Below are 19,770 nucleotides of genomic sequence, written 5' to 3' on the forward strand. Positions count from 1 at the left end.
TATACACTCATGTTGAACTAGTATGGCACTAAAAATGTCAGCCTTATTAAATAATGAATCTTTTAATCCCTTCATGAAAAGATTCTCACAGCAACATTCTCTGCTTGACACTGGGCTTTCCAGCTTCTCCATTCTGTCCTCTTCTTGGAAAAAAAAAGAAAAAAATTGTTTAATAATGATATATTTTTCTTTTCAGTGCTGGGCACAGTTTAAGGACTAAGGTTATTATTCTCTGCAGTTTTTTAGCATTTATAACATGATTAAAGAGAGGAGATGGTGTCAGGATTTTAAAGGGGTGCTGCAAGTGGTCTGGACAGTAGACCATCTAGCTGCAACATTGCAATGGATTTTTGTAAACAAATTCACTGCTGTTCAGTTCTTAAGAAAAAACGTCTCTCCAATGCCTGAAGCAAAAATGTTCGGTTTTGGGAAAGAATAAGACTCATAAGAAGTAGATTTCCACTCTCAGTTAAAAGTTTTATTGCTCTCTGGTGGCTTTGATCTTCAGCAGGGAAAGCAGAGCTGGCAACTGTTTTTTCTCATTCTCCCTCTTCCAACAGTGATGATCTTATCCAAAATATTTAATTCAACTGCAGCAGAATAATTAATTAAGGTTGTAGCAAATATATTATTATTATTCTCACAGGTCCAAACAAGAGGCTCAAAGAGTTAAGTGGTTCCCTAAACAGACTCACAGGAATGAAAAAATGATAAGCGGCATTAGTTGACAAGAAAAACAAATAACCCAAAAGTGCAACAGAAAAGCTCTTTCATTGCTGTGTACAAAGCAGAGTATCACCCACACTAGCTCCACCTTCTACCTCAATGAATTAAGTACAATAACTCACACAGTGCACTGCATGTTTAGTAATCCCTTCCAGTCAATTGACAATGATACACTACTGAATACTTTAAAATTAAAGATGACTTGAGAAACTGAGGTGGTTTCTAAAACTAAATTGCAGTTGTACATCACATGTGATATAGATGCATAGAATATGGAAGACAGGAGACCTTAGAGCACCTTCCAGTACCTGAAGGGAGCCTACAAGAGACCTGGAGAGGGACTTTTTACAAGGGCATGCAGTGATAGGACAAGGCAGGGATGGCTTCAAACTGAAAGAGAGTAGGTTTAGATTGGATATTAGGAAGAAATTCTTTGCTGGGAGGGTGGTGAGGCACTGAAACAGGTTGCCCAGAGAAGTTGTGGATGCCCCATCCCTGAAGTGCTCAAGGTCAGTTTGGATGGGGCTTTGAGTAACCTGGTCTAGTGGAAGGTGTCCCTGCCCATGGCAGGGGGGTTGGAACTAGATAATCTCTAAGGTCCTTTCAAACTCAAACTATTCTATGATTCTAACTACAATAGCATTTAAATGTGAAATAGCATGGTTGTTTTGGCACCATACATAGGCAGGCCACTAAAAACAGCTGAGTAACTATCAAATCCAATGTTCCTTTCAACAGGGAAAATGTGTATCAAATTATTTAAAGGTAGACTTTTAAAGTTCATAAATTCAGGTGTGAATGCTTCAGAAGTATGATGCAAGTTTTGATAAAGTGTTTTGATTTGGTGCTTTTACATTTTTGCTGTAAGATACGATTAACTCTTGATCTACCTACATCTACTAGCATTTTTGCAGTAAAAATAGCAGTGCTGAGCCCTTTCCTGAGGTGCAAGAATAATCTAGCAATTCATAAACATGGGGAGATATTTTTTTTCTCCAGTTAAAACAAAGAAATCAGTGAAATAAAGAACAGCTTTTAAAGAGTTTCAGAATTCTTGACTGGCAGCTCTTAAGACTGACTCCCTCTCCCCCATCAGTATTAAGAAAACCTTATTTTCCAAAAATCAATTAGATTTTTCATTGAGTATTAAATGCAATATTTAGAAAAGAAATATTTTATTTTACATGCCCAGCATCAGTGTGCACATACAATTGATGCGTTTGAGTTTGATCAATTTTGTGACAGCCTGTGATAGCCAAAAGTGACAGAATTAACAGTGCTACAGTAGGGCTTATGACAAATAAGAAAAGGACAGTTTCCATACCTGCTTTTACTTCACCTAACTTAAACTTTCTCCAAGTCTATAGAGGTTTTGAAGTTTGTAGAAGCTTGAGGACTCATTGCAAAGAAATTAATTGCCTCTGATTGATAGCAGCTTAGCAGAAGTAGCCACTTAAATCAGAGACAGACATAATTACATAGTAGCCTGTCTTGTTTCTTCCACACACCAAATCAATCTACCTACATGACTGTCAAGCTCATGCCCTTGAAACTAAGGAAACAGAAAAAAAACAGTAAAAAATTGGAACAATATACATTTTCTTCTTTGACTGCCATGTTCAGGCAACATGTATTTGTTGCCTCTGTTCTAAGTACATTGACAGAAAATTCCACGTATTGCATCAAGGAAAATAAAGGCATTTTAAAAAATAAAGGAAAAACTTTTCTCCACAACCTGATTTCTTGATCTGTTCAGTGAGTCCTCCTTCTCTATAAAGTTTTTTTTAATTTATCAGTTAATAAGACACATACAAAACTGAGTGCAGGAGATGCCAAACTTCAAGCTTGTATGAAGAACTAGACTGAGACTTAAAAAAATACTTTGCAAGAACTGAATGCTTGTGATCACCTGCACAGAATAGTACTGTGTCTTTGTAGATAAGGGGTTTTTTTTTGGCAAGGAAACAGCCTGTTTTGATCTAAACAGCACAGTCAGTTGCAATAAAACCAGAATCAAAACACCAAAACACCTCAACAGCATAGAGACAATAAATCATATGGCAACCACATCAAAATGCTTGCTGTATTCAGACAGTTCTGTAATTACACAACAAACATATGAAAAGTTTCATATTTATTAATCTGTGTATTAATTACATTAACCAGAATAATAAAAATTGAAAACCTTGTGCCTTGAAAATAGTGTCTTTTCACTGGTCTTCCAATTATGGAAGTGGCCATAACAACATCCAACTACATGACTTATTGAGGGTGCAGTCCTGTATGTCATTTCTCTCACTCTTGGAATGAGATGGGAGAGTGCTGTGCTGTAAACCCAAGCAAAACCCCAGTAGTTGTAGACCTGCTGGCAGAACAATCTTCCTCTTCCCAAGAGATCCAAGAGATTGCTAACTGCAGCATGACATTACTGCACATGCACAAAACTACACCTGAATGGAAAACTTACTTTTTCCAGTCATGAAGATACAACTGTAATTGTGGGGAGTCTAGAAACATTAGCAATGCTAGAATTTACCTGACTGCAGCAAATCTTTGTCCTACATACAGATATGGTCTTTACATTCCCTGATACACTACTTGGCTGCTATTTCACTATGCATTTGTCCCATGTGAATTAACTGTGGTCCTTTCCTGAGTAACCACAGGGCTAATCAAGAGTGTGCAGTGGGAGACTAAAATACAGAGTCTGCAGACACTGTTAAAGCTGCCTAGTATTACTTGCTACAGGATAAAGCTATCTGTTGCTTTTCTGAGAAAGCAAGGGAAGAAGCCTCATCACAGATGAGGATAATAAAGCCCACTGCTTTTTCTGGCTCCCTGAAGCTATCAGCAAGATGCCCTTTGCAGAATGGAATAATCAGGGATAACTTTTCCCCTACATTCACAGCAGAAACATAATCCACTACATCACTATTTTCCAGCTTGTTTTATGTCTTTTCACTATAGCTATCTGATATATAAAAAGAATCATGGCTTTCCTTCTAGATAAGGAGCATGTTCTCCTTCAGTGCCTATTGTTTCACTCCTCTTTTCTCTATGGGAGAGCTGTGCTTTCTCTGTATCTCAGTGTTCTAGCTACCCAGATTACAACACTCCATGTTTTGGTGCACTTTTGTTGCTGTTGTTCAAGCATATATGAAAACAAACTCATTCTGGTTTGATTTTCTGTATGAAAGACCAAAACTGACAGTACAGACAATGCACTACTTATGTTATCTTCAACATCCCCTTCAAAATAGGATGTGTCAGCAAAATTCTGTCTGGCACCTCCTCGTATGCACAGATGGTATGAGAACTGTTAGCAATACAGCTTTGTTTCTTTCCTTCTCACTTTCTTAGCCTTGATTTTTCATCCTCGATTTATCGTATTTATGTCTTCTGAATTTTTATTGCATCAGAGCATGTTCATGGTTTTGCACAGCTATTTCTTTAACAGAGAGCTTCAAAACCACCTGCATTATGTTCTTCTATGATGTTCTTCTTTCTATAATTATTTTTAGCTTGTCAGATAACTCCCAAGCTTTCCTTGAGAAAGATGACTTCATTTCTCAGGGTGGGAATTTCACTGTCTCAGTGATGTTGTTAATAGATAGATATTTGTTTACGTGAATGGAAATGCTTGGCTAGGTAAAAAGCCATCAATCCATACGAAATTGTGCCCAAGCAACACCAAGTGGTGTCCAGCTATCTCACCTCCTTTCTTCTCTGTGATCGCCTCTGACTTTAGACACTGTTTCCTTGCTTTTACGGAAATTTTCCAATGCATGTCTTTTAGTAGGGCCTGGCATGAAGAATTTTGCTTAAGAATCAGCTTTGGTTTCTTCCATTAAGTCTTCAAAGTATTCCCTTTTTGAAAACTGAGATGAGCAATGTTCCTTCAGCCTGACCACCTTTTTCAGGCCCACGATCACATACTCAGCAAGGACTACTTCCCAAATGTCAGGATTCATCTAGGGAGACAGTTTGAAAGAGGCTGACAGGGAGCCAGAAAAAGCACAAAGGTCTGCATTTGAGGGATCAGTCACTCATATGTAAAACATCTGTAATAATTTATAAAGTTCCTGTACTCCAGCTCAGACACTGTAAACAGATTGTCTCGAGAGACAACACCTTCCTGAACTTTGGCCTATATAAATCACCTCCAATAGTGCTCATGACTGTAAGGAAAAACAAATGCATGAAAACACATGAAACCCCCAGCGACTAGACCACTGGCAGAGCAGTTATGCCTTAGGAATCAGTAACATAGAACTTTGTCTTGGAAACTCCTTAAACACTACTGCTGCTTCAGAAGTGCATGTCTTTGCCTTGGGCACCCCAGCTAATTTTTCCAATACCACAGAGATAAAGCATGTGAATGAAACTAAAACCCTCAAGAGTGCAAAAGAAAAAAAAAACCTCTTCAATTTTCTTCTAAATCTTTTAGCTTTCTGATCAAATATGAGTCTGTAGGAGCTTAGTATTGTCATAACCCAGGAGTGCATTAACCTCTAAATGAGAAACTCAAACTAATTTAGATCTATAAAGACAATAGTTTCACTTAAGTTTTACATTTACCCCAGAGTGTAACTGCCTTGGTAATTGTGTCTAAACAGATGGACACCTAAGGAAACACATGCTGATATATATGCTAACGAGTTGAAAGTGACACCACTGGTCTTTTGATTTGATTCTATTTCTATCTTTTTGGTTTTCTTAAGGGCTACTGTAAACAAAGTATTTTTTAAAGCATACGTTTTAAGAATTACAATGACAGAACAGCTTTCTATCTTTTTACAGTTCAAATAGGGATAACATGATAATGATCCTTTCACTCAAGACAACACTGAATGACCTCTAGTCTTGTAACCCTTCTTCTTTTTCTCCCAAGTAATTCCATTAAATTATATCTAGGTAGTGTTTAGATGTTTCCCAGGATGGTATCATAAACCAATACAGAGGTGTACTTCTGTAAGTCACTCAATGAAGTCTTGCAATAGCAACTCATTTCAACCAGAACATCATTACAGAAGAAATAAAGCATTACAGTTTGCTGTATTTTATGGTATACTTTTGAACTGCTTTATGCAAAAAAAAAAATCTAGGAGAGATTTTGAACATTAAGGATATTGGAGTCACAGTCCATATCAACAGAGATGTTTTATTCTGCAAATTTCAAGCACACAATAGAGATGTTCCATCCTGTAAATTTCAAACAGTAAGGGGCCAAAGCAAAAGCAAAACAACGACCTGTGAAGTGTTCTGTGTGAAGGCGTGCACAAGTAAGGGAGCTCATGTCAGGAATGGCCTGTGAAAATTCTTCTCCCCTCATAACAATAAAGGTAGGACTTCAAGGAGAGTGAGACCTACTACTGGGATAAAATTTCTCACTGAAGTTTACTTGAGAAGAAAGTCTCCAAGAGCCAGGCTGTAAGAAAAGCAAGAAAAGCTTGAGAAATCACAGAGAAAGAGTACCTCTTCAAATGAACTAAAACAAACCAACTGCCCCCAGCTTTCCAAATGCCTTTCTCACATGGAGCAGGAAATGCAGCTGTGGGGAGATGGGGTGAGCTGAGTGCCAGTGACTCAGTACACATGCTAGCAATCAGAATTTTGCATTAGCTAAAGCAGAGAGGGGAAGTAAGCAAGTAAGAAAAGAAGATGAGCGCTGGAATTGTCTTTCTTCATGCTACAACATTAAATACACACAAAAGGCAACACAAAAATACCAATATAATTATTCCCAGCAGAGAAGATCCACTGGACGAAAAAAGATCCAAGCTGCCATTCACTTTCTAAAATTGAGTGACATGATGTGAAAAAGAGTAGTACCTAAACATATATCAGCTGAATAACATATTAAAGAAGCTTCTTCAACTCAAGCCAGGTTTCAAATGGCCTAAAGAAACCATCTGTTTTTAATTAGAAATGTAGAGAATATACTGCCTTAAGCATAAATTAGTTCTTTTTGAAACAATTTGAAAGTATCTCCATATAGCTCTTTTAATACCAATAAACACAGCAATCTTGCATAGGAACCTATCAACATAGTTTGCTCTGGCTTTTTACTCTTCAAAAGAGAGGTAATGATTTCTGGTAGCATTACATCTTGGAGACTGGGGATTTAAATCTTCAAGAATCTCTCAGGAAGACTCAAGGCTGTGGGTTTCCCAAGCATTACTGGACACTTTATTTGCAGCCTACTCAAGTTAACAAAGGAAATGCTGTGCCTACATTTTTTTCCAACCTAGAAAACAACCTGGAACAACTCCAGCCACTCCAAAACAGAATTCTGAGACTCAAAACCACAGCAGCAAATCATGTGGGTAAAGGGGTTTGCAGTGTAAGGTTCTAGTAAATGTTTCATCAGCAAAACAGTGAACACTGCTAGTTCCAGTTAAAACATCACAACTTGGCTTGATAGATAAAAAAAGCTAGTAAGAGCACTTAATGAGAAATCTGGAATTTTTATTTCCTATTTTAAAAGGAATCTATTTTCTACTATTTTCTAGTATTGCATAAAGACCACCTTTATGCTATACTACAATTACTAGGTTCATCAATTACTGTACATCCGTTAAAAATATCACAAAAATTGATAAAAGGAAAATTGCAATACTTACTTGGTACTGCATAGAAGTGGTTTGTTTATATACTCTCTTGTTAGCTACACCTACAGAAAATATTCATTACTTTAGTGCAGTGGGTACTAAAAAGAAGCCATTTTAACAGCCCCATACTTAAAAAATTCAGCTGAAAGTCTGCCACTCTTCATGCTGATTTGCAATCCAAACCAGCATGCAGACCTTCTAAATTCAGCATCTCCTTTAAAATGATCTTAAAACATCTTTACATTTTAGTTACTTGAGGTAATTGTTTGCTGTTTATGGTTTTTCAGTGGTTAGGCTCAGGCCCTCAAAGCATGAAGCACAGAAGACTATTTAATAAAAACTAAGTGTGGTAAACAGCAACACTGCCATGCTATTTCCAGACCATACATTTCATCAACTAGTAGATGCAGGAGAGGGATTCAGGATTTTACTGAGTTTTGGTTGCTTGCAGTGGGAGCAGAGGCCTTCCTTTAGCCACTCACAGGAGAGGGATGCATTTTCAGCCAAATAATCATATTTCCTGTAAAAGCATTTGAACAGGAACACAGTGTTTTGACAGAGCTATTGGCCTTCTCTGGACACCTTATGGCTTCCCCTTTTGGAGAAAGGTTGCTGGAACAAGTACTTTTTCATAATTCTGTCTGGCTGTTTCTAAGCCAAAATTAAGGGAGACACATAAAGTTATGGAAGGGCAAGATGTCCTATTTTTGTCATGTCTAAATCTTCAGTTTCCCTCAGAAATGTAACACCAGCCTAAACCAGAATTTTGCACAGGAACAATCCACTCCAACACAAGCTAATTTAACTTGCTGTTCTGGGATGCATGGAGCTGTTTAAGTAGTCTGAAATCCTCAGCAGCTCTGTTATTTCTACTCATATATAAAAGTAGAGACAGAAAAATTTGTCATGAGTTATTTTGTCCAGGAGATGAGACACACTAGAAAGATTCTTATTCAACTGTTATTGTAGGACACAAGGAAGAGCAGCACATTATCTGCATAGCACAGATGAGATGGACTGCCTCAGCATTAACAAATTCTTGTATTGTTTTTGTGCTAGCAGAAATTTCTTCTGAGGAAAGGAATTCACAGCAAACCCACATTTTACCAGATAAGAATATTACATGCAAACCCATATCTACCCACAACTTCTTGCTCTGAAAGACAACTCACGCATTTTGAAAAAAAGTTATTTATTTTCACTGCTTTAATCTTTCTACTGTAGTGTTAGCACTTAAGATAAGCATCCACTCTTCTACTACCCTATTTACAATCCATTGAAATGTATACTCTACAAATACAATACATATTTTCAGAAATGTAAGGGAAATGCACAATTTGGTAAGGTTTAGAAAAGTGACACGCATCTGTACAGGATCCTCAAATCATCCAAAAAAGTAAAATTTACAAGGCAGTATCCACACAGCTATGTAAGGGCAGGTGCTACAGTGACAAAGCAGCAAACTTGCTAATACAATAAAATACAGAAAATTAAAGTGTTTTGGGGCACCAGATAATATACTTAGTACCGCTGAAGTTGTAAATTTAGAAATACCCATATTTCTAGAAACATGTAACTGCAAACCTGGAGAACGTTCTGAAAAATATTAAACATTATATACACATGAGGTAAATGTACCTTGGTCTTTTAAGAGGTAATTTGACTTTAAAGCAACTGATATGGTGAAGGGTTTGTTTGTTTTTAAACACAATGATTAACACCTTGCAATCATTTCAATGGCACAACGTAAACGAGGAACTAACTAAAAGGTGAATTTCATGGCAATCACACTCAGAGCCATTACTGAAAAAATAAAATAGCCTCTTACTTCATTTGACACCTTCATGTCCCCATACAGTCAGTCAATCCCAATGTCTTTACCTATATACAAAGTCTTTCTTAGGATTACAAGTGGAACCATTGGAGGGTGACAGTGTGTCATACTTGGAAAGTCCGCTTGAGAAACTTCCCAGAATTCCAGCTTTTAAGGTTGTAACGTCCCTGAAGAATTCCAGCATTCCAAAAATGACATTTCAGGCTCTTCAGCATCAGACCATTTCAAATGCTCCTTGTTCTCCATGTCCACATCCCCCTGGTCACAAGTCTGTAAACCAAACTGAGGCTTCAATGCTACTAACATGTAAAATTGATTAAATCCACAAAACTTAAGTGATGTATAATGTATGTAATATTTACAATAAACATTTGCATCAGTATTAATCAGAAACTGTTTTGGTATATACTTGAAATGATACAAAATTAATATTTTGAATGCTAAAATATTTTGGTCCCCCTGGATTTCCAAGAGCAGATCTGGTGATATTACAATCTTAATTTAAAAAATACTTATGTGTACCTGTGTCCATATATATAAGATATGATCTTACACAGGTAACATTTAAAGTTACATAATATATACAGACACAGCCTTTGTAAAAGGTGTTCAGTTGATATAATGGAAAAGAAGAACAAAGCTTGAAGTTGTGGTGTCAGAACTGAGGATACATATAGCTCTACTCAGAATTTTCCTGTTCTGCAGCCCAATATGAATAATAAGGTTGTTCCAAAATACTGTTCCTAATGTCATACACTGTGTCAAGCATCCTTCTGTGCTTTGTTTTTGCAAGGTTCTATTACAAAGCAAAATATTAGAACAAAGTAAAAATAGTTGGTAGCAATTCGGGAGAATGAAGATTTGCAGGTGGTCGAGACAACGTAACAAACCTCTACAGTTGACAGAATAATCCACATGCCATGATGCTGTTCAGCTGCTGTAGATCCCCTTTAAAATGACACAGAACTGTTCCTTATACTTTAGGAAATTAAACATTATGCTGATAAAGTTTTGTAGGTGCTAAAAAAGCCACTAAAAATTATTTGATGAATTATATTACCACCTCATGTTACCATCAAGACAACTATAGAGATCTGAGCCAGGACGGAAGCCTGATGTTTCTAAAGTATGATCTACATCATTTGTATCAATGGTAAGGACCCAACTACATCTATGAAAACTTGAAATGTAACAAAGTTACAAAAAAAGCTAACAAAGCTAAATAGGAAGCCTATGACATTATCATGGAGATACAATAAGGCACATTTTGACACTGATCTGTTTTCTTTAAATACGTGCCTAAATATATAGAACTTGCTAGAGAGGCATGCCAGGTAGATAGGCTTTGGAGTTAAAGTTATATTCAAGCATTGGTTAGATTTTAGAAAAATGTTCTTCACCTAGAAGGTGGTTGGGCACCACAACAGGCTCCCCCAGGGAAGTGGTCACAGCACCAAGCCTGACAGAGTTCAAAAAGCATTTGGACAATACTCTCAGGCACATGGTGTGACTCTTAGGGATGGTCCTGTGCAGGGCCAGGTGTTGGACTCAATGATCCTTGTGGGTCCCTTCCAACTCAACATATTCTGTGATTTTTTCTGAACACTCATAACTGAAAAATGCTGTAGTGCACAGCTGTCCATGTGCACACAGGCATAGCGTATTTAAATACCTACATGAAGTAACTTTTAATTCAGCTTTGATTGATGGAGGCCTGAAGCACATAAACCTGACTTGTTAGATAGTGCCAAACAAACACAACTGTGACAGCTGTACATATGTTTAAGCCTAACTGTTTTCCAAGAACTCCCCTTAGTTTTTCCTTTTCTCCTGAATGCTGTCTTCCAGTATGAGTAGACTCATCCATAAAGGTGGCCAAATAAAGCATTTCATTATTTGCAGTTCAACCTCTGAGGGTCTGTAATTCCCAAATCAACCAAACTGACCTCCAAGCAGGCAACAACACAGAAGTTAGTGAAGTGCAAAGGCTTATCTTGGCTAAGGCTTAAGTCACCTATGTAGCCTCTTCTTACTAGGCCCCACTCATCTTCCTGCTTTAGCTACCACATAACAGACTATGCTGCTGTCAGCAATCACTGCTACCAGCTTTGTGATCAACTCTCAGTGGGCTGAGGGATGAAAGGGAAGCAAAGATAACATTGCCATGTGTGTTGTGTAACGGGATGGGTACAGACGTGTTCTGAGAGTAGGAGGTGAGGGGGCATATTAATTGCCAGGCATATTTACACACTGAAATACTATGAACTGTTTTGGGCATTGATGAAACCAAAGGTCAACCAGACTCTTCCTAAAACTGCAATTAAAATATCCTGGTAACAGCAGTTTTTTAAGGACAATTTTCCATTTAATTCTTCCCATCCTCTCCAGAAGTTGTACATTTGGGCAGGAAGCAATTCAATTTCTATACAGGTTTGTGAAGATTTTATGATACCCTTAAAATCTCACGGAAATCTTGACTAAAGCCATGCATATTCTTTTGTGTTCTTATGACAACACAAGTCACCATAAGCTTTGTTCTTCTAACTATGAAGAGGATTGCTGGAATCCTCTGGTATTTGTATCCAAAGACCTGCAGCTCACCACTTTCTGTAGCTCATCACTTTGTGTATGAGGCACACAACATATATGCACATAAAATCTTTAAGCAGCTTTGAACTTTCTAGTACAAAAGCCCAAATAACTTTTTTCTAATTACAGGTGCACTTAATCCTCATTTAATTGCAAATATTGTTCTTTGAGCCTTAAGACTCAGCAGAACTGTACAGAAAATATGCTTTTCATGTTTGATTTAATGAAACAAAGTCTCCCTTAAGAACATTTTACTCTTGTTGCTACTTTTCTGAAGTAAAGAGGTACTTTAAGCATTTTAGAAGTACCACTTCATTAAAAAAAATCATCTACATAATTATGACTCATAACTTGACAATTACAAAATATGACTGAATTTACTAGCTTACACTATTTAAAACTCCTACAGTGGTATCAAGAGTTCGATTTTGGTAAAATCAAAAATATTCCATGAATTATGTTGCTGGAACAAGTGAGAATTAGATCTTAGCTAGGCAAAGGAACAGTTAATTTTTAACTTGTATTTTTGAAACCAAAAGTACCAAAGGCTTCATATGTTCCTACTGTTTTGCATTAAAAGACTCAAAAGTGGCACTTACTGGTGTGATACAATCTATTTTGAAGGCAATGTAATGTTCTGAAAAAGTGGAAAAAACCCAGTAATCATGTATAAAGTATAGTTGCATAAGTTATGTTCCCACAACTGAATGAGGTCAATTTGTAAGTCAAGGTCAGAGTCCAAAAGATACACTACCTTAATAGCAAGCAAAGTACTCCAATAGTACATTCACAATCTGAATCAAGGAATTGAGACAGTGGTTCAGAATAGTCAATGTACCAGCCAGGAATAAAGTTGCCTGAAGAGCCATTGATGCACTTTAGAACAATATAGTGAGCCAGTTCCATTTTAGAAGTGACCTCCTACTTTTAGCACAGTTAACTAGTAAAAACCAGCTATCAACTTTCCAAATAAAAAATTACAAGTTAATAAAACTAGAATACATGATGTTTTGTAAGTAACCCGGGAAAGAGGTTCATAGTGCACAGAAAGGACCCAACACAACTGTTTAGCACATCCACAAAAATCCTAATACGTGACGTTCCTATGAAGTACTAAAAGGCAGCAATATCCTTCTGTTCCCCCAGTGAGGTAGAACAATTAACCATCTTAACACGCCACTCTGGTGCAGATAGGGATTTTTACAGTGTTCTTCGGTAGCAAATCCAGGATTACATCTTTATCCCCTCCTGTTGACTAAGTTGCGATAATGTTTTCTTAATGCGCAAAGCTGTCAGCCTGGCAGCTCCGTTGGCATACCAGCATTCTCGCATAATTTTTGCCATTACTCGCAATGCCTGCAAAGGAAAGACAAGTCATTATATGTACTGCTGTTCCAATGCAGCCCATGGAACCACTGTTCTGCCTTAGCCTCTTCAAGCATTTCTGAAGTCTACTACCAGTGCTACAGCTGCATGGAAGAGTGTGCTGCCTGAAAAAAAAAAAAATCAAATTCTTACTTTATTTACAGAAAACCAAAACTCTCTAAATACTGTACAGCAAACCCAGTATTTTACAGCAGGCTTTTGGCCCATGAAAAAATATTTTAATGAAAAATTAGTAGCTTGTCTGTAACTGTTTTCTGAATTTTCACATTAGACAAAAATACGCTTTTTTTTATCGTACCTCCAGTTAAGGAGTTAGTTCAGTAGAAAGCAATTAAGAAATTTATCAGCTGTCTTCCTCAAATCAAACCTCTGTAATGAGACTGAAAATTTTTGGAGTACTTGTATCCTTTAAACAACCATTCTTTGAAGTCTGTTACTTGTGTAGTAGCATTCACAAAGCAAATCACAAAAACTGAAGATGTTCCAAAATTTTACACTGAAAGCTGTATTACACGGATAGGAAGTTATCAGGATTGAAGTGCCATCATTTAAAAAAATAACTCCACAGCTTGCTAGTGAATATCATCACCTTTCTCTCCTTCCTGTGTTCTCTTCCCAAATCGCCTATCTCAGGCATTCACCCATGCATTCATTTCACATGTGCCACAACCTAGTTCCCTCTAATGTATCTAATGTATATCATATCTTATCAATCCCTTACTCCTCCTGTAGCCTACCACAGCCGTTCTCCTAAGCTGCGAATCAGAAAGCACTTGTTCTAGCCCTAGCTGAGTTCCCAGAGCAATGGAATATTCCCTCTGACCAGTTTGGGTCAGCTGTCCCAACTGTGTTCCTTCTCATACTCTTGTCCACCCCCAACTCACATGAGAAAGGGAGAATGCCTTGAAGCTGTGTAAGCACTGATCAGCAATAGCTATCAGTGTGCTATCAAACTGTTTTGGTCACAAATCCAGAACACCACACCATACAGGCTGCTATGAAGGAAGTTAAGTCAATTCCACTTAGACACAGCACAACTCCCCACTGCAAAATTTACTTGCAATGATGCTTTATGCATAATATAATTCAGACTAGCTCTCATTTAAATAGCATCACCTATGCTTCACAGGAAGGATCCTAGAATCCTGCATGCAGAGTTAGCTATTAGTTTTTACGAAAATACATTTAAATACTAGTGTATAACCAAGGAACAATGACATTTACTAAAGCCACAGTGATCAGAATGAAATTAATTAGGTTATCCTAGAAGCAGCCCTTCTCCATTCAACAACAAGCACAGTTTTTAAGCCACTGAAATCACTAAAAGCTCTAGTGTCTGCTAAAGTGGCTTTAACAAGGTTAGTTAATACCTCACAACTCTGCCATCTGTTTGGAATATTGGGCCTTAACTTCTGCTCACACACAACTTTCCTCATTTCTTCAACAGAAGGATCTGAAGGAACGAGGTCATAGTATGGCAATTGGTAATCTTCGTGGATTCCTGTAATAGGTTGAAAATGGCTTTATTTTAGCTGACATTAGATGACGTATTCTCCATTTTTTACTGTCTTCCTTATTAGTACCCTACCAGTTTTTGGTTTTTATTTTTAGAAGTCACATTACAATGACTGACAAATAAATAAGTAATAAAAAACCCCTTAACCGTACCTTGGGAGCATTTACATTACTCTTGAAGAATTTAAAATTTATAAAATTGGAAGAGATATAAGCTACGTCAAATCTTTCATATGCTATACTAAAGACATGCTTCTTCAGAGCATATAATTAATAACAGCATGCTTCATTTTAAATAAGGTATAGATTTTATCTGGACACATTTTAGCTAGTTCTCACCTGTGGTGTTTGCCCCTTGCTCACAGAACACTTAACTTCACCCTTTTCTCCACTCTATGTAAAGTTTTATAAAAAAAAATAGACATGAATATTTCCTATTTTCTTCAACAAGTATGGTTCATTAGTTTAGAATGAGGTTGAATAGACCAGTCATCATTTACAGCATTAACAATTAGAAAGTCTGAGACACACTGGCTATTATCTTGCACTGTTTTTAGAGCAAACTGTTATCAGAATCTAAATAAGTTTGAGTACGTTACTTAAAATTTCTTAGTATATACAATTTCGTAAAGATTGTCACGTACCACCAATTGAACATCGCCGAGCAATTTCCCAAAAGACTAATCCCATTGCATAGATGTCTGCTCGTTTGAATGACTCAAAATGTTTCATATTTATGGAATCATCTAGAACTTCAGGAGCCATGTACCTGTTTGCAATAAAAAAACCCATTTAATTTCATAAACACTTAGAGCAGAGAAAGTTCACTACTACTGATCAGCTCAAAACCAAATTAAAATGTTTATGCGGAAAAGAGGAGAAAGGAAAATCTGCTTCATTAAGGTTATTCAATCACAGACCTTTCAGTGCAAAGGGGATAAGTAAACTGAGAGGAATAAGCAAAGAAATGGGGGGGAAAAACTAAATGTGAAACTACAAACAAGTAGAGCCATAAACAGAGACAACAACAAAGACCAAAAGTGTCCAGTTGCTAATTGACAGGCTACTAAGAAATTCATAGCTTTAGAGAGGCCCAGTCTGGACACTGTGAATGCTAATAAATAGAAAACAAGAGAAACATGAGGACTGTGGATACTCAAGGGACGCCTGTGGGACTATGCAATGCTTATCAAGGAATGTTTAGGAGAAAGGGAACAGAAGTGGGGCAATAGATAGAAAAGGGTAGCAAAAGGGTCAGTTGCATAAAAGGTTGCCAGTCTGCACGTTCTCCCCAGTGTACCCTATTTTATTAAATACTATTTTTCTGTGCAATCTCACTCTCAACCCCATCTGCACATGTTCTCTAAGAACTATATGTCAGCAACTGGAGGCAAGTATGAGTGAATTCAGGTCTAGCAATTGGAGTGGGACAAGGGATGAAGGTGCCCTCAGGCCTGGGGTCACAGCAACTAGAGAAAAGGAGGGTCTCAACATCAGTAGCTGAAAGGGGAAATGCAGATCCTAGGAGTACATGTCCACAGGTGTTAAGACCAAATATCTGGAGCAACTACGAGGGGACCAGTGTGAATAAATTCTAGGCAAGCAACTGTAGTCAGACAGCAGGTGAAGGAACCCCTGGTGTCAGCAACTAGAGTAAATGAGGGTCTCTGCTTCAGTCCCACTGAAGTGGGACCACGGGTCACAGGTTTCACGGTTACACCTTATGTGTACCAGCTACAGGAGAGAATGGGGATGAGAAAAGCAGAGTAAGGGTCTCCCAGCACCAGCAAGTGGAGTGGGAGTCACGGGTCTACGTGCCTGGGTGCCAGCTGCTAGGGTGGGCCAGGTGGTTTGCATTTCCCCAAACCTTGTATACATGGCTGGTGTACATGGCTGTAATTCTCTAGCAAACTTCAAGCTGGTCTAGACCAGCAACTAGGTGGCCTAGGCAGGGATGTTTGACAGGGGGGTGCCCACACTGGTATTTGAGGGGGTATCCACGCATGCAGGGGTGCATACATCACCTGTTTGCTACTGTGCACTAATCCAGCTGATGGGTAGGAGACCCACGGAGCACCAAAGAGAGCATTAGACACAGAGAGTGTTGTATGGAGGGTTGAGGGATTCATAAACATGCATGGACTTGTGAGGCTGCAGAAGGGAGTGTGTGCTTTTCAGTAACGAAGTTCAATTCTGATCAGCTGAAGAGAAGGAAGGAGACTTGGCTGTCTATACTTATGTTTTATACAAGTTCTGACAGTGTTTTATGTGGGTGTTGAAGACAGCACATGGTGCATAGCAATCTGTGTAATCAGCCCTGTCACTACTGTATATATGTCTGTGTATGACTGGTTGAATCCCAAGAAAGCAAGCAGCAGCCACATCCACGAGCCTCAGATGAACAGAGGACACACCAGCTGGGCTCCAGAGGGCAGGCAGGAGGAAGCCCCAGTTCCAGGAATCTGACAAGTTATAGTAGCCACTTAAAACATCCCCTAACAAGACTAGAGAGGGAATAGGTGTGAAGTGCTCCCTACCATTGCAGCAGCTCATTCTTCATCATAATAGTAAATTCTATTTGGCATTCCCAGCAAAAAAAAAAAAAACAACCAAAAAAAAAAAAAAAAACCACCAAAAAAACCCTGTGACAAATTTTCAGCTGAGAAACAAGGACTGAAAACTGGTCATGGCATCCAAGCGATTGTTACCTTGTTTAGTGACTAAGCCTAATGTGAGAACGTCAAGCAAAATGTCAGTGTGGACCTTACTGACAGCAGCATCCTCACTGGCTGCTGGAAAGAATGAATGGTGTTTGCTGCATCAAGTCAACATCAATTGCAGTATTTGCTCTCTCATTCTGGTATGGCTCTGGCAGCTAAATCCAGTATGTAGTGTTTAGCAGAGTTCAGTGTGTTTCTCCACATCACTGCCCCATCAGTCTCAGGCTGACATGAATGAAACATGCAAAGAATGGCACCAGGGCTTTGGAGAGCACTGTTGACTGGTAGGAAAGCAACGTGTAGATTACTGGAGTAGAATACAGTGCCTGGAACAGCCACAGAAGCCTAGGCACAATTTCATTTAATCACATAATACTAGGGTTTTCTTTCTTTTGCAGTACCACAGATGGTAGAGAGAATATAAGAAACACTACTTAAAATAAATTTCAGGATTATCACACTCTTCAGAACTCTCTCAGCCCTACTGTGTATTACGGAAATTACACAGACACAAGGAAGCAAGGGCTATCAAAAAAGGGAGCAAAACCACAACCAGTAGCTGCATCTGTTCTAACTACCCAGAACAAGGTTTGCTGACATGAGAGTTCTTCTAAGGCACACAAATTCCTCACAATTGATAAACACAGCACAAAGCAGAGGACAACTGTCTGAAGTGGAATGTAAGGTTTACTTTAATAGTAATTATTGAATGGAAGCTGAGTCAAGTTAAGTTTACATGTCACAAGCTTTAATACGGACAAGGCTCAAATAGTTCTGGTCCACCATATCAAAAACATCTTAATCAAGAATGTAAGACTGTGGTGAGTGTTTTAATGCTCTCCAAGGATTTTGCATTATTGAATACTCTTGTGCTACTTCATGTGTTTGACAGTATAGTAATCAGCTTGGAACCTAGCACAAAGCATATTTGTTCTATCTTAAGATCACATGGGGATGAGAAGAGTGATGGACCTTAAGAAACACCAAACCAAAAACCTCAACCATGGTGCAAGAGGTCAGCCAGAATCACTTAAACAAGCAATAAAGGAGATTGCCTCAGCTTCTGTAAATCATCCTAAGGACAAGGGGTTTAACAGGTAAGACCATAAGAGACCTGAATGTGGCAAAAAAATCCCTCCCCCCCCCCAGTGTGACTTCCATTGAATTTATGGGCAAAGTGACCTCTTACCATGATCCTCAATCAATGCATTTAGATTGACTTTGGCTTCCATAACACTGAATGGTGGTTGCTCAAAAAGTCTGAGAGATTATTGCTGGAAGAAGAGAGGCGAAAGGCAAGTAGGTCATCTAAGTGAGGTTAGCAGATGAGCCATTCATGGCTGTTACACAAAAGGGAGAGAAGCAGGCATCTCCTTGTCAGCTTATGCACTGGAAATGCATTGCTTGCCAGAAACAGTATTTTAGGTTCTGGAGAGAGCTACTCTACACAGACTAACTCTGACCTTCTGAACAAGGTTTGCAGCTCTGTATCATCCAAGAATGAAAGCACAAGTATACAGATTTGTTGAGTATGGTCTTGCCAAACTTTGGGTGCCTCCTGACCCCAAAAGCTCAGTATTAATTTCCTAAATTTCGTGTACAACATAGAGGGAGCTTGGTGTCATCAAACAGGACCCATACACAACACTACTGACTGTGACATCTCCATCAAGCCTATACTCAAAAGGTAGAATTCTGCTCATATTTGATTCAGGTAAACTTCAGAGAAGCACCCATGTGAAGGAAGAATTTGCTGCCAAATGTCTTTTAAACACAGCCTATTTGAACTACCAAAACTAACAGCTAGGCCACACTTCTAAAAGAAATAAAAAGAGAATGAGGATGAGGGCTTTTTTACTTGCCTCAGGGGGTGAGAAAGGGATTCTATTTCCTCCTCAGTTTAAAGCTCATGTTCCCTGCTTTATGCTGCAGGCTGAGCTATGAAAGCACACAGTTCACACCCTCTGGTAAAGCTAAGCCTCTGAACAGAAAAGAAATAAAGTCAGAAAAGAAGGATCATCAGTTTGACTCAACACCTCATTCACTCACCCAAGAATGAGTTTGCTTGCTCCCTAGACCATACATTTTTTACAACAATCATTAGAGAAATATAAACTTTGTCAAATCCCCCTGAACTTGTACACAGAGTTTCAATGTGCAGAAGAGCTACCAGCGGTGGCAATCAATGGGAGCTAAAACTGTCACTGAACAGGTAAGATTTGACCTGTACTACGAAAAATTAATCAGAGGTGCAGAGCAAGTTACCTAAGAATGCACAAGAAGGAGGAAGAGGGAACCAAGCCTTTTACAAGAATGAGCAATTTTCAGAGAGGTTGGTCTAGTGGTTAGGGTGCAGGACTCTCACCGCTGCGACCCGGGTTCGATTCCC

At 38.4% G+C, this 19,770-nt stretch overlaps 1 protein-coding gene across 1 annotated transcript in view; it reads right to left on the reverse strand.

Moving 5' to 3' along the window:
• Positions 1–8,512: 8,512 nt before the first annotated feature.
• Positions 8,513–19,770, reverse strand: part of TGFBR1 (transforming growth factor beta receptor 1) — a 27,930-nt gene continuing 16,672 nt past the window's right edge. Inside the window, exons 6-8 of the mRNA XM_017822681.1 lie at positions 15,306–15,430; positions 14,517–14,647; positions 8,513–13,116 (exon numbers count right to left, since the gene is read on the reverse strand). Of these exons, the coding sequence (XP_017678170.1) occupies positions 12,991–13,116; positions 14,517–14,647; positions 15,306–15,430 (382 nt within the window). The 3' untranslated portion in view covers positions 8,513–12,990. The remainder of the gene's footprint in view (positions 13,117–14,516; positions 14,648–15,305; positions 15,431–19,770) is intronic.

Source organism: Lepidothrix coronata, unplaced genomic scaffold (genome assembly GCF_001604755.1).
Source record: "Lepidothrix coronata isolate B3197 unplaced genomic scaffold, Lepidothrix_coronata-1.0 Scaffold3, whole genome shotgun sequence".
Taxonomy (NCBI): Eukaryota; Metazoa; Chordata; class Aves; order Passeriformes; family Pipridae; genus Lepidothrix; species Lepidothrix coronata.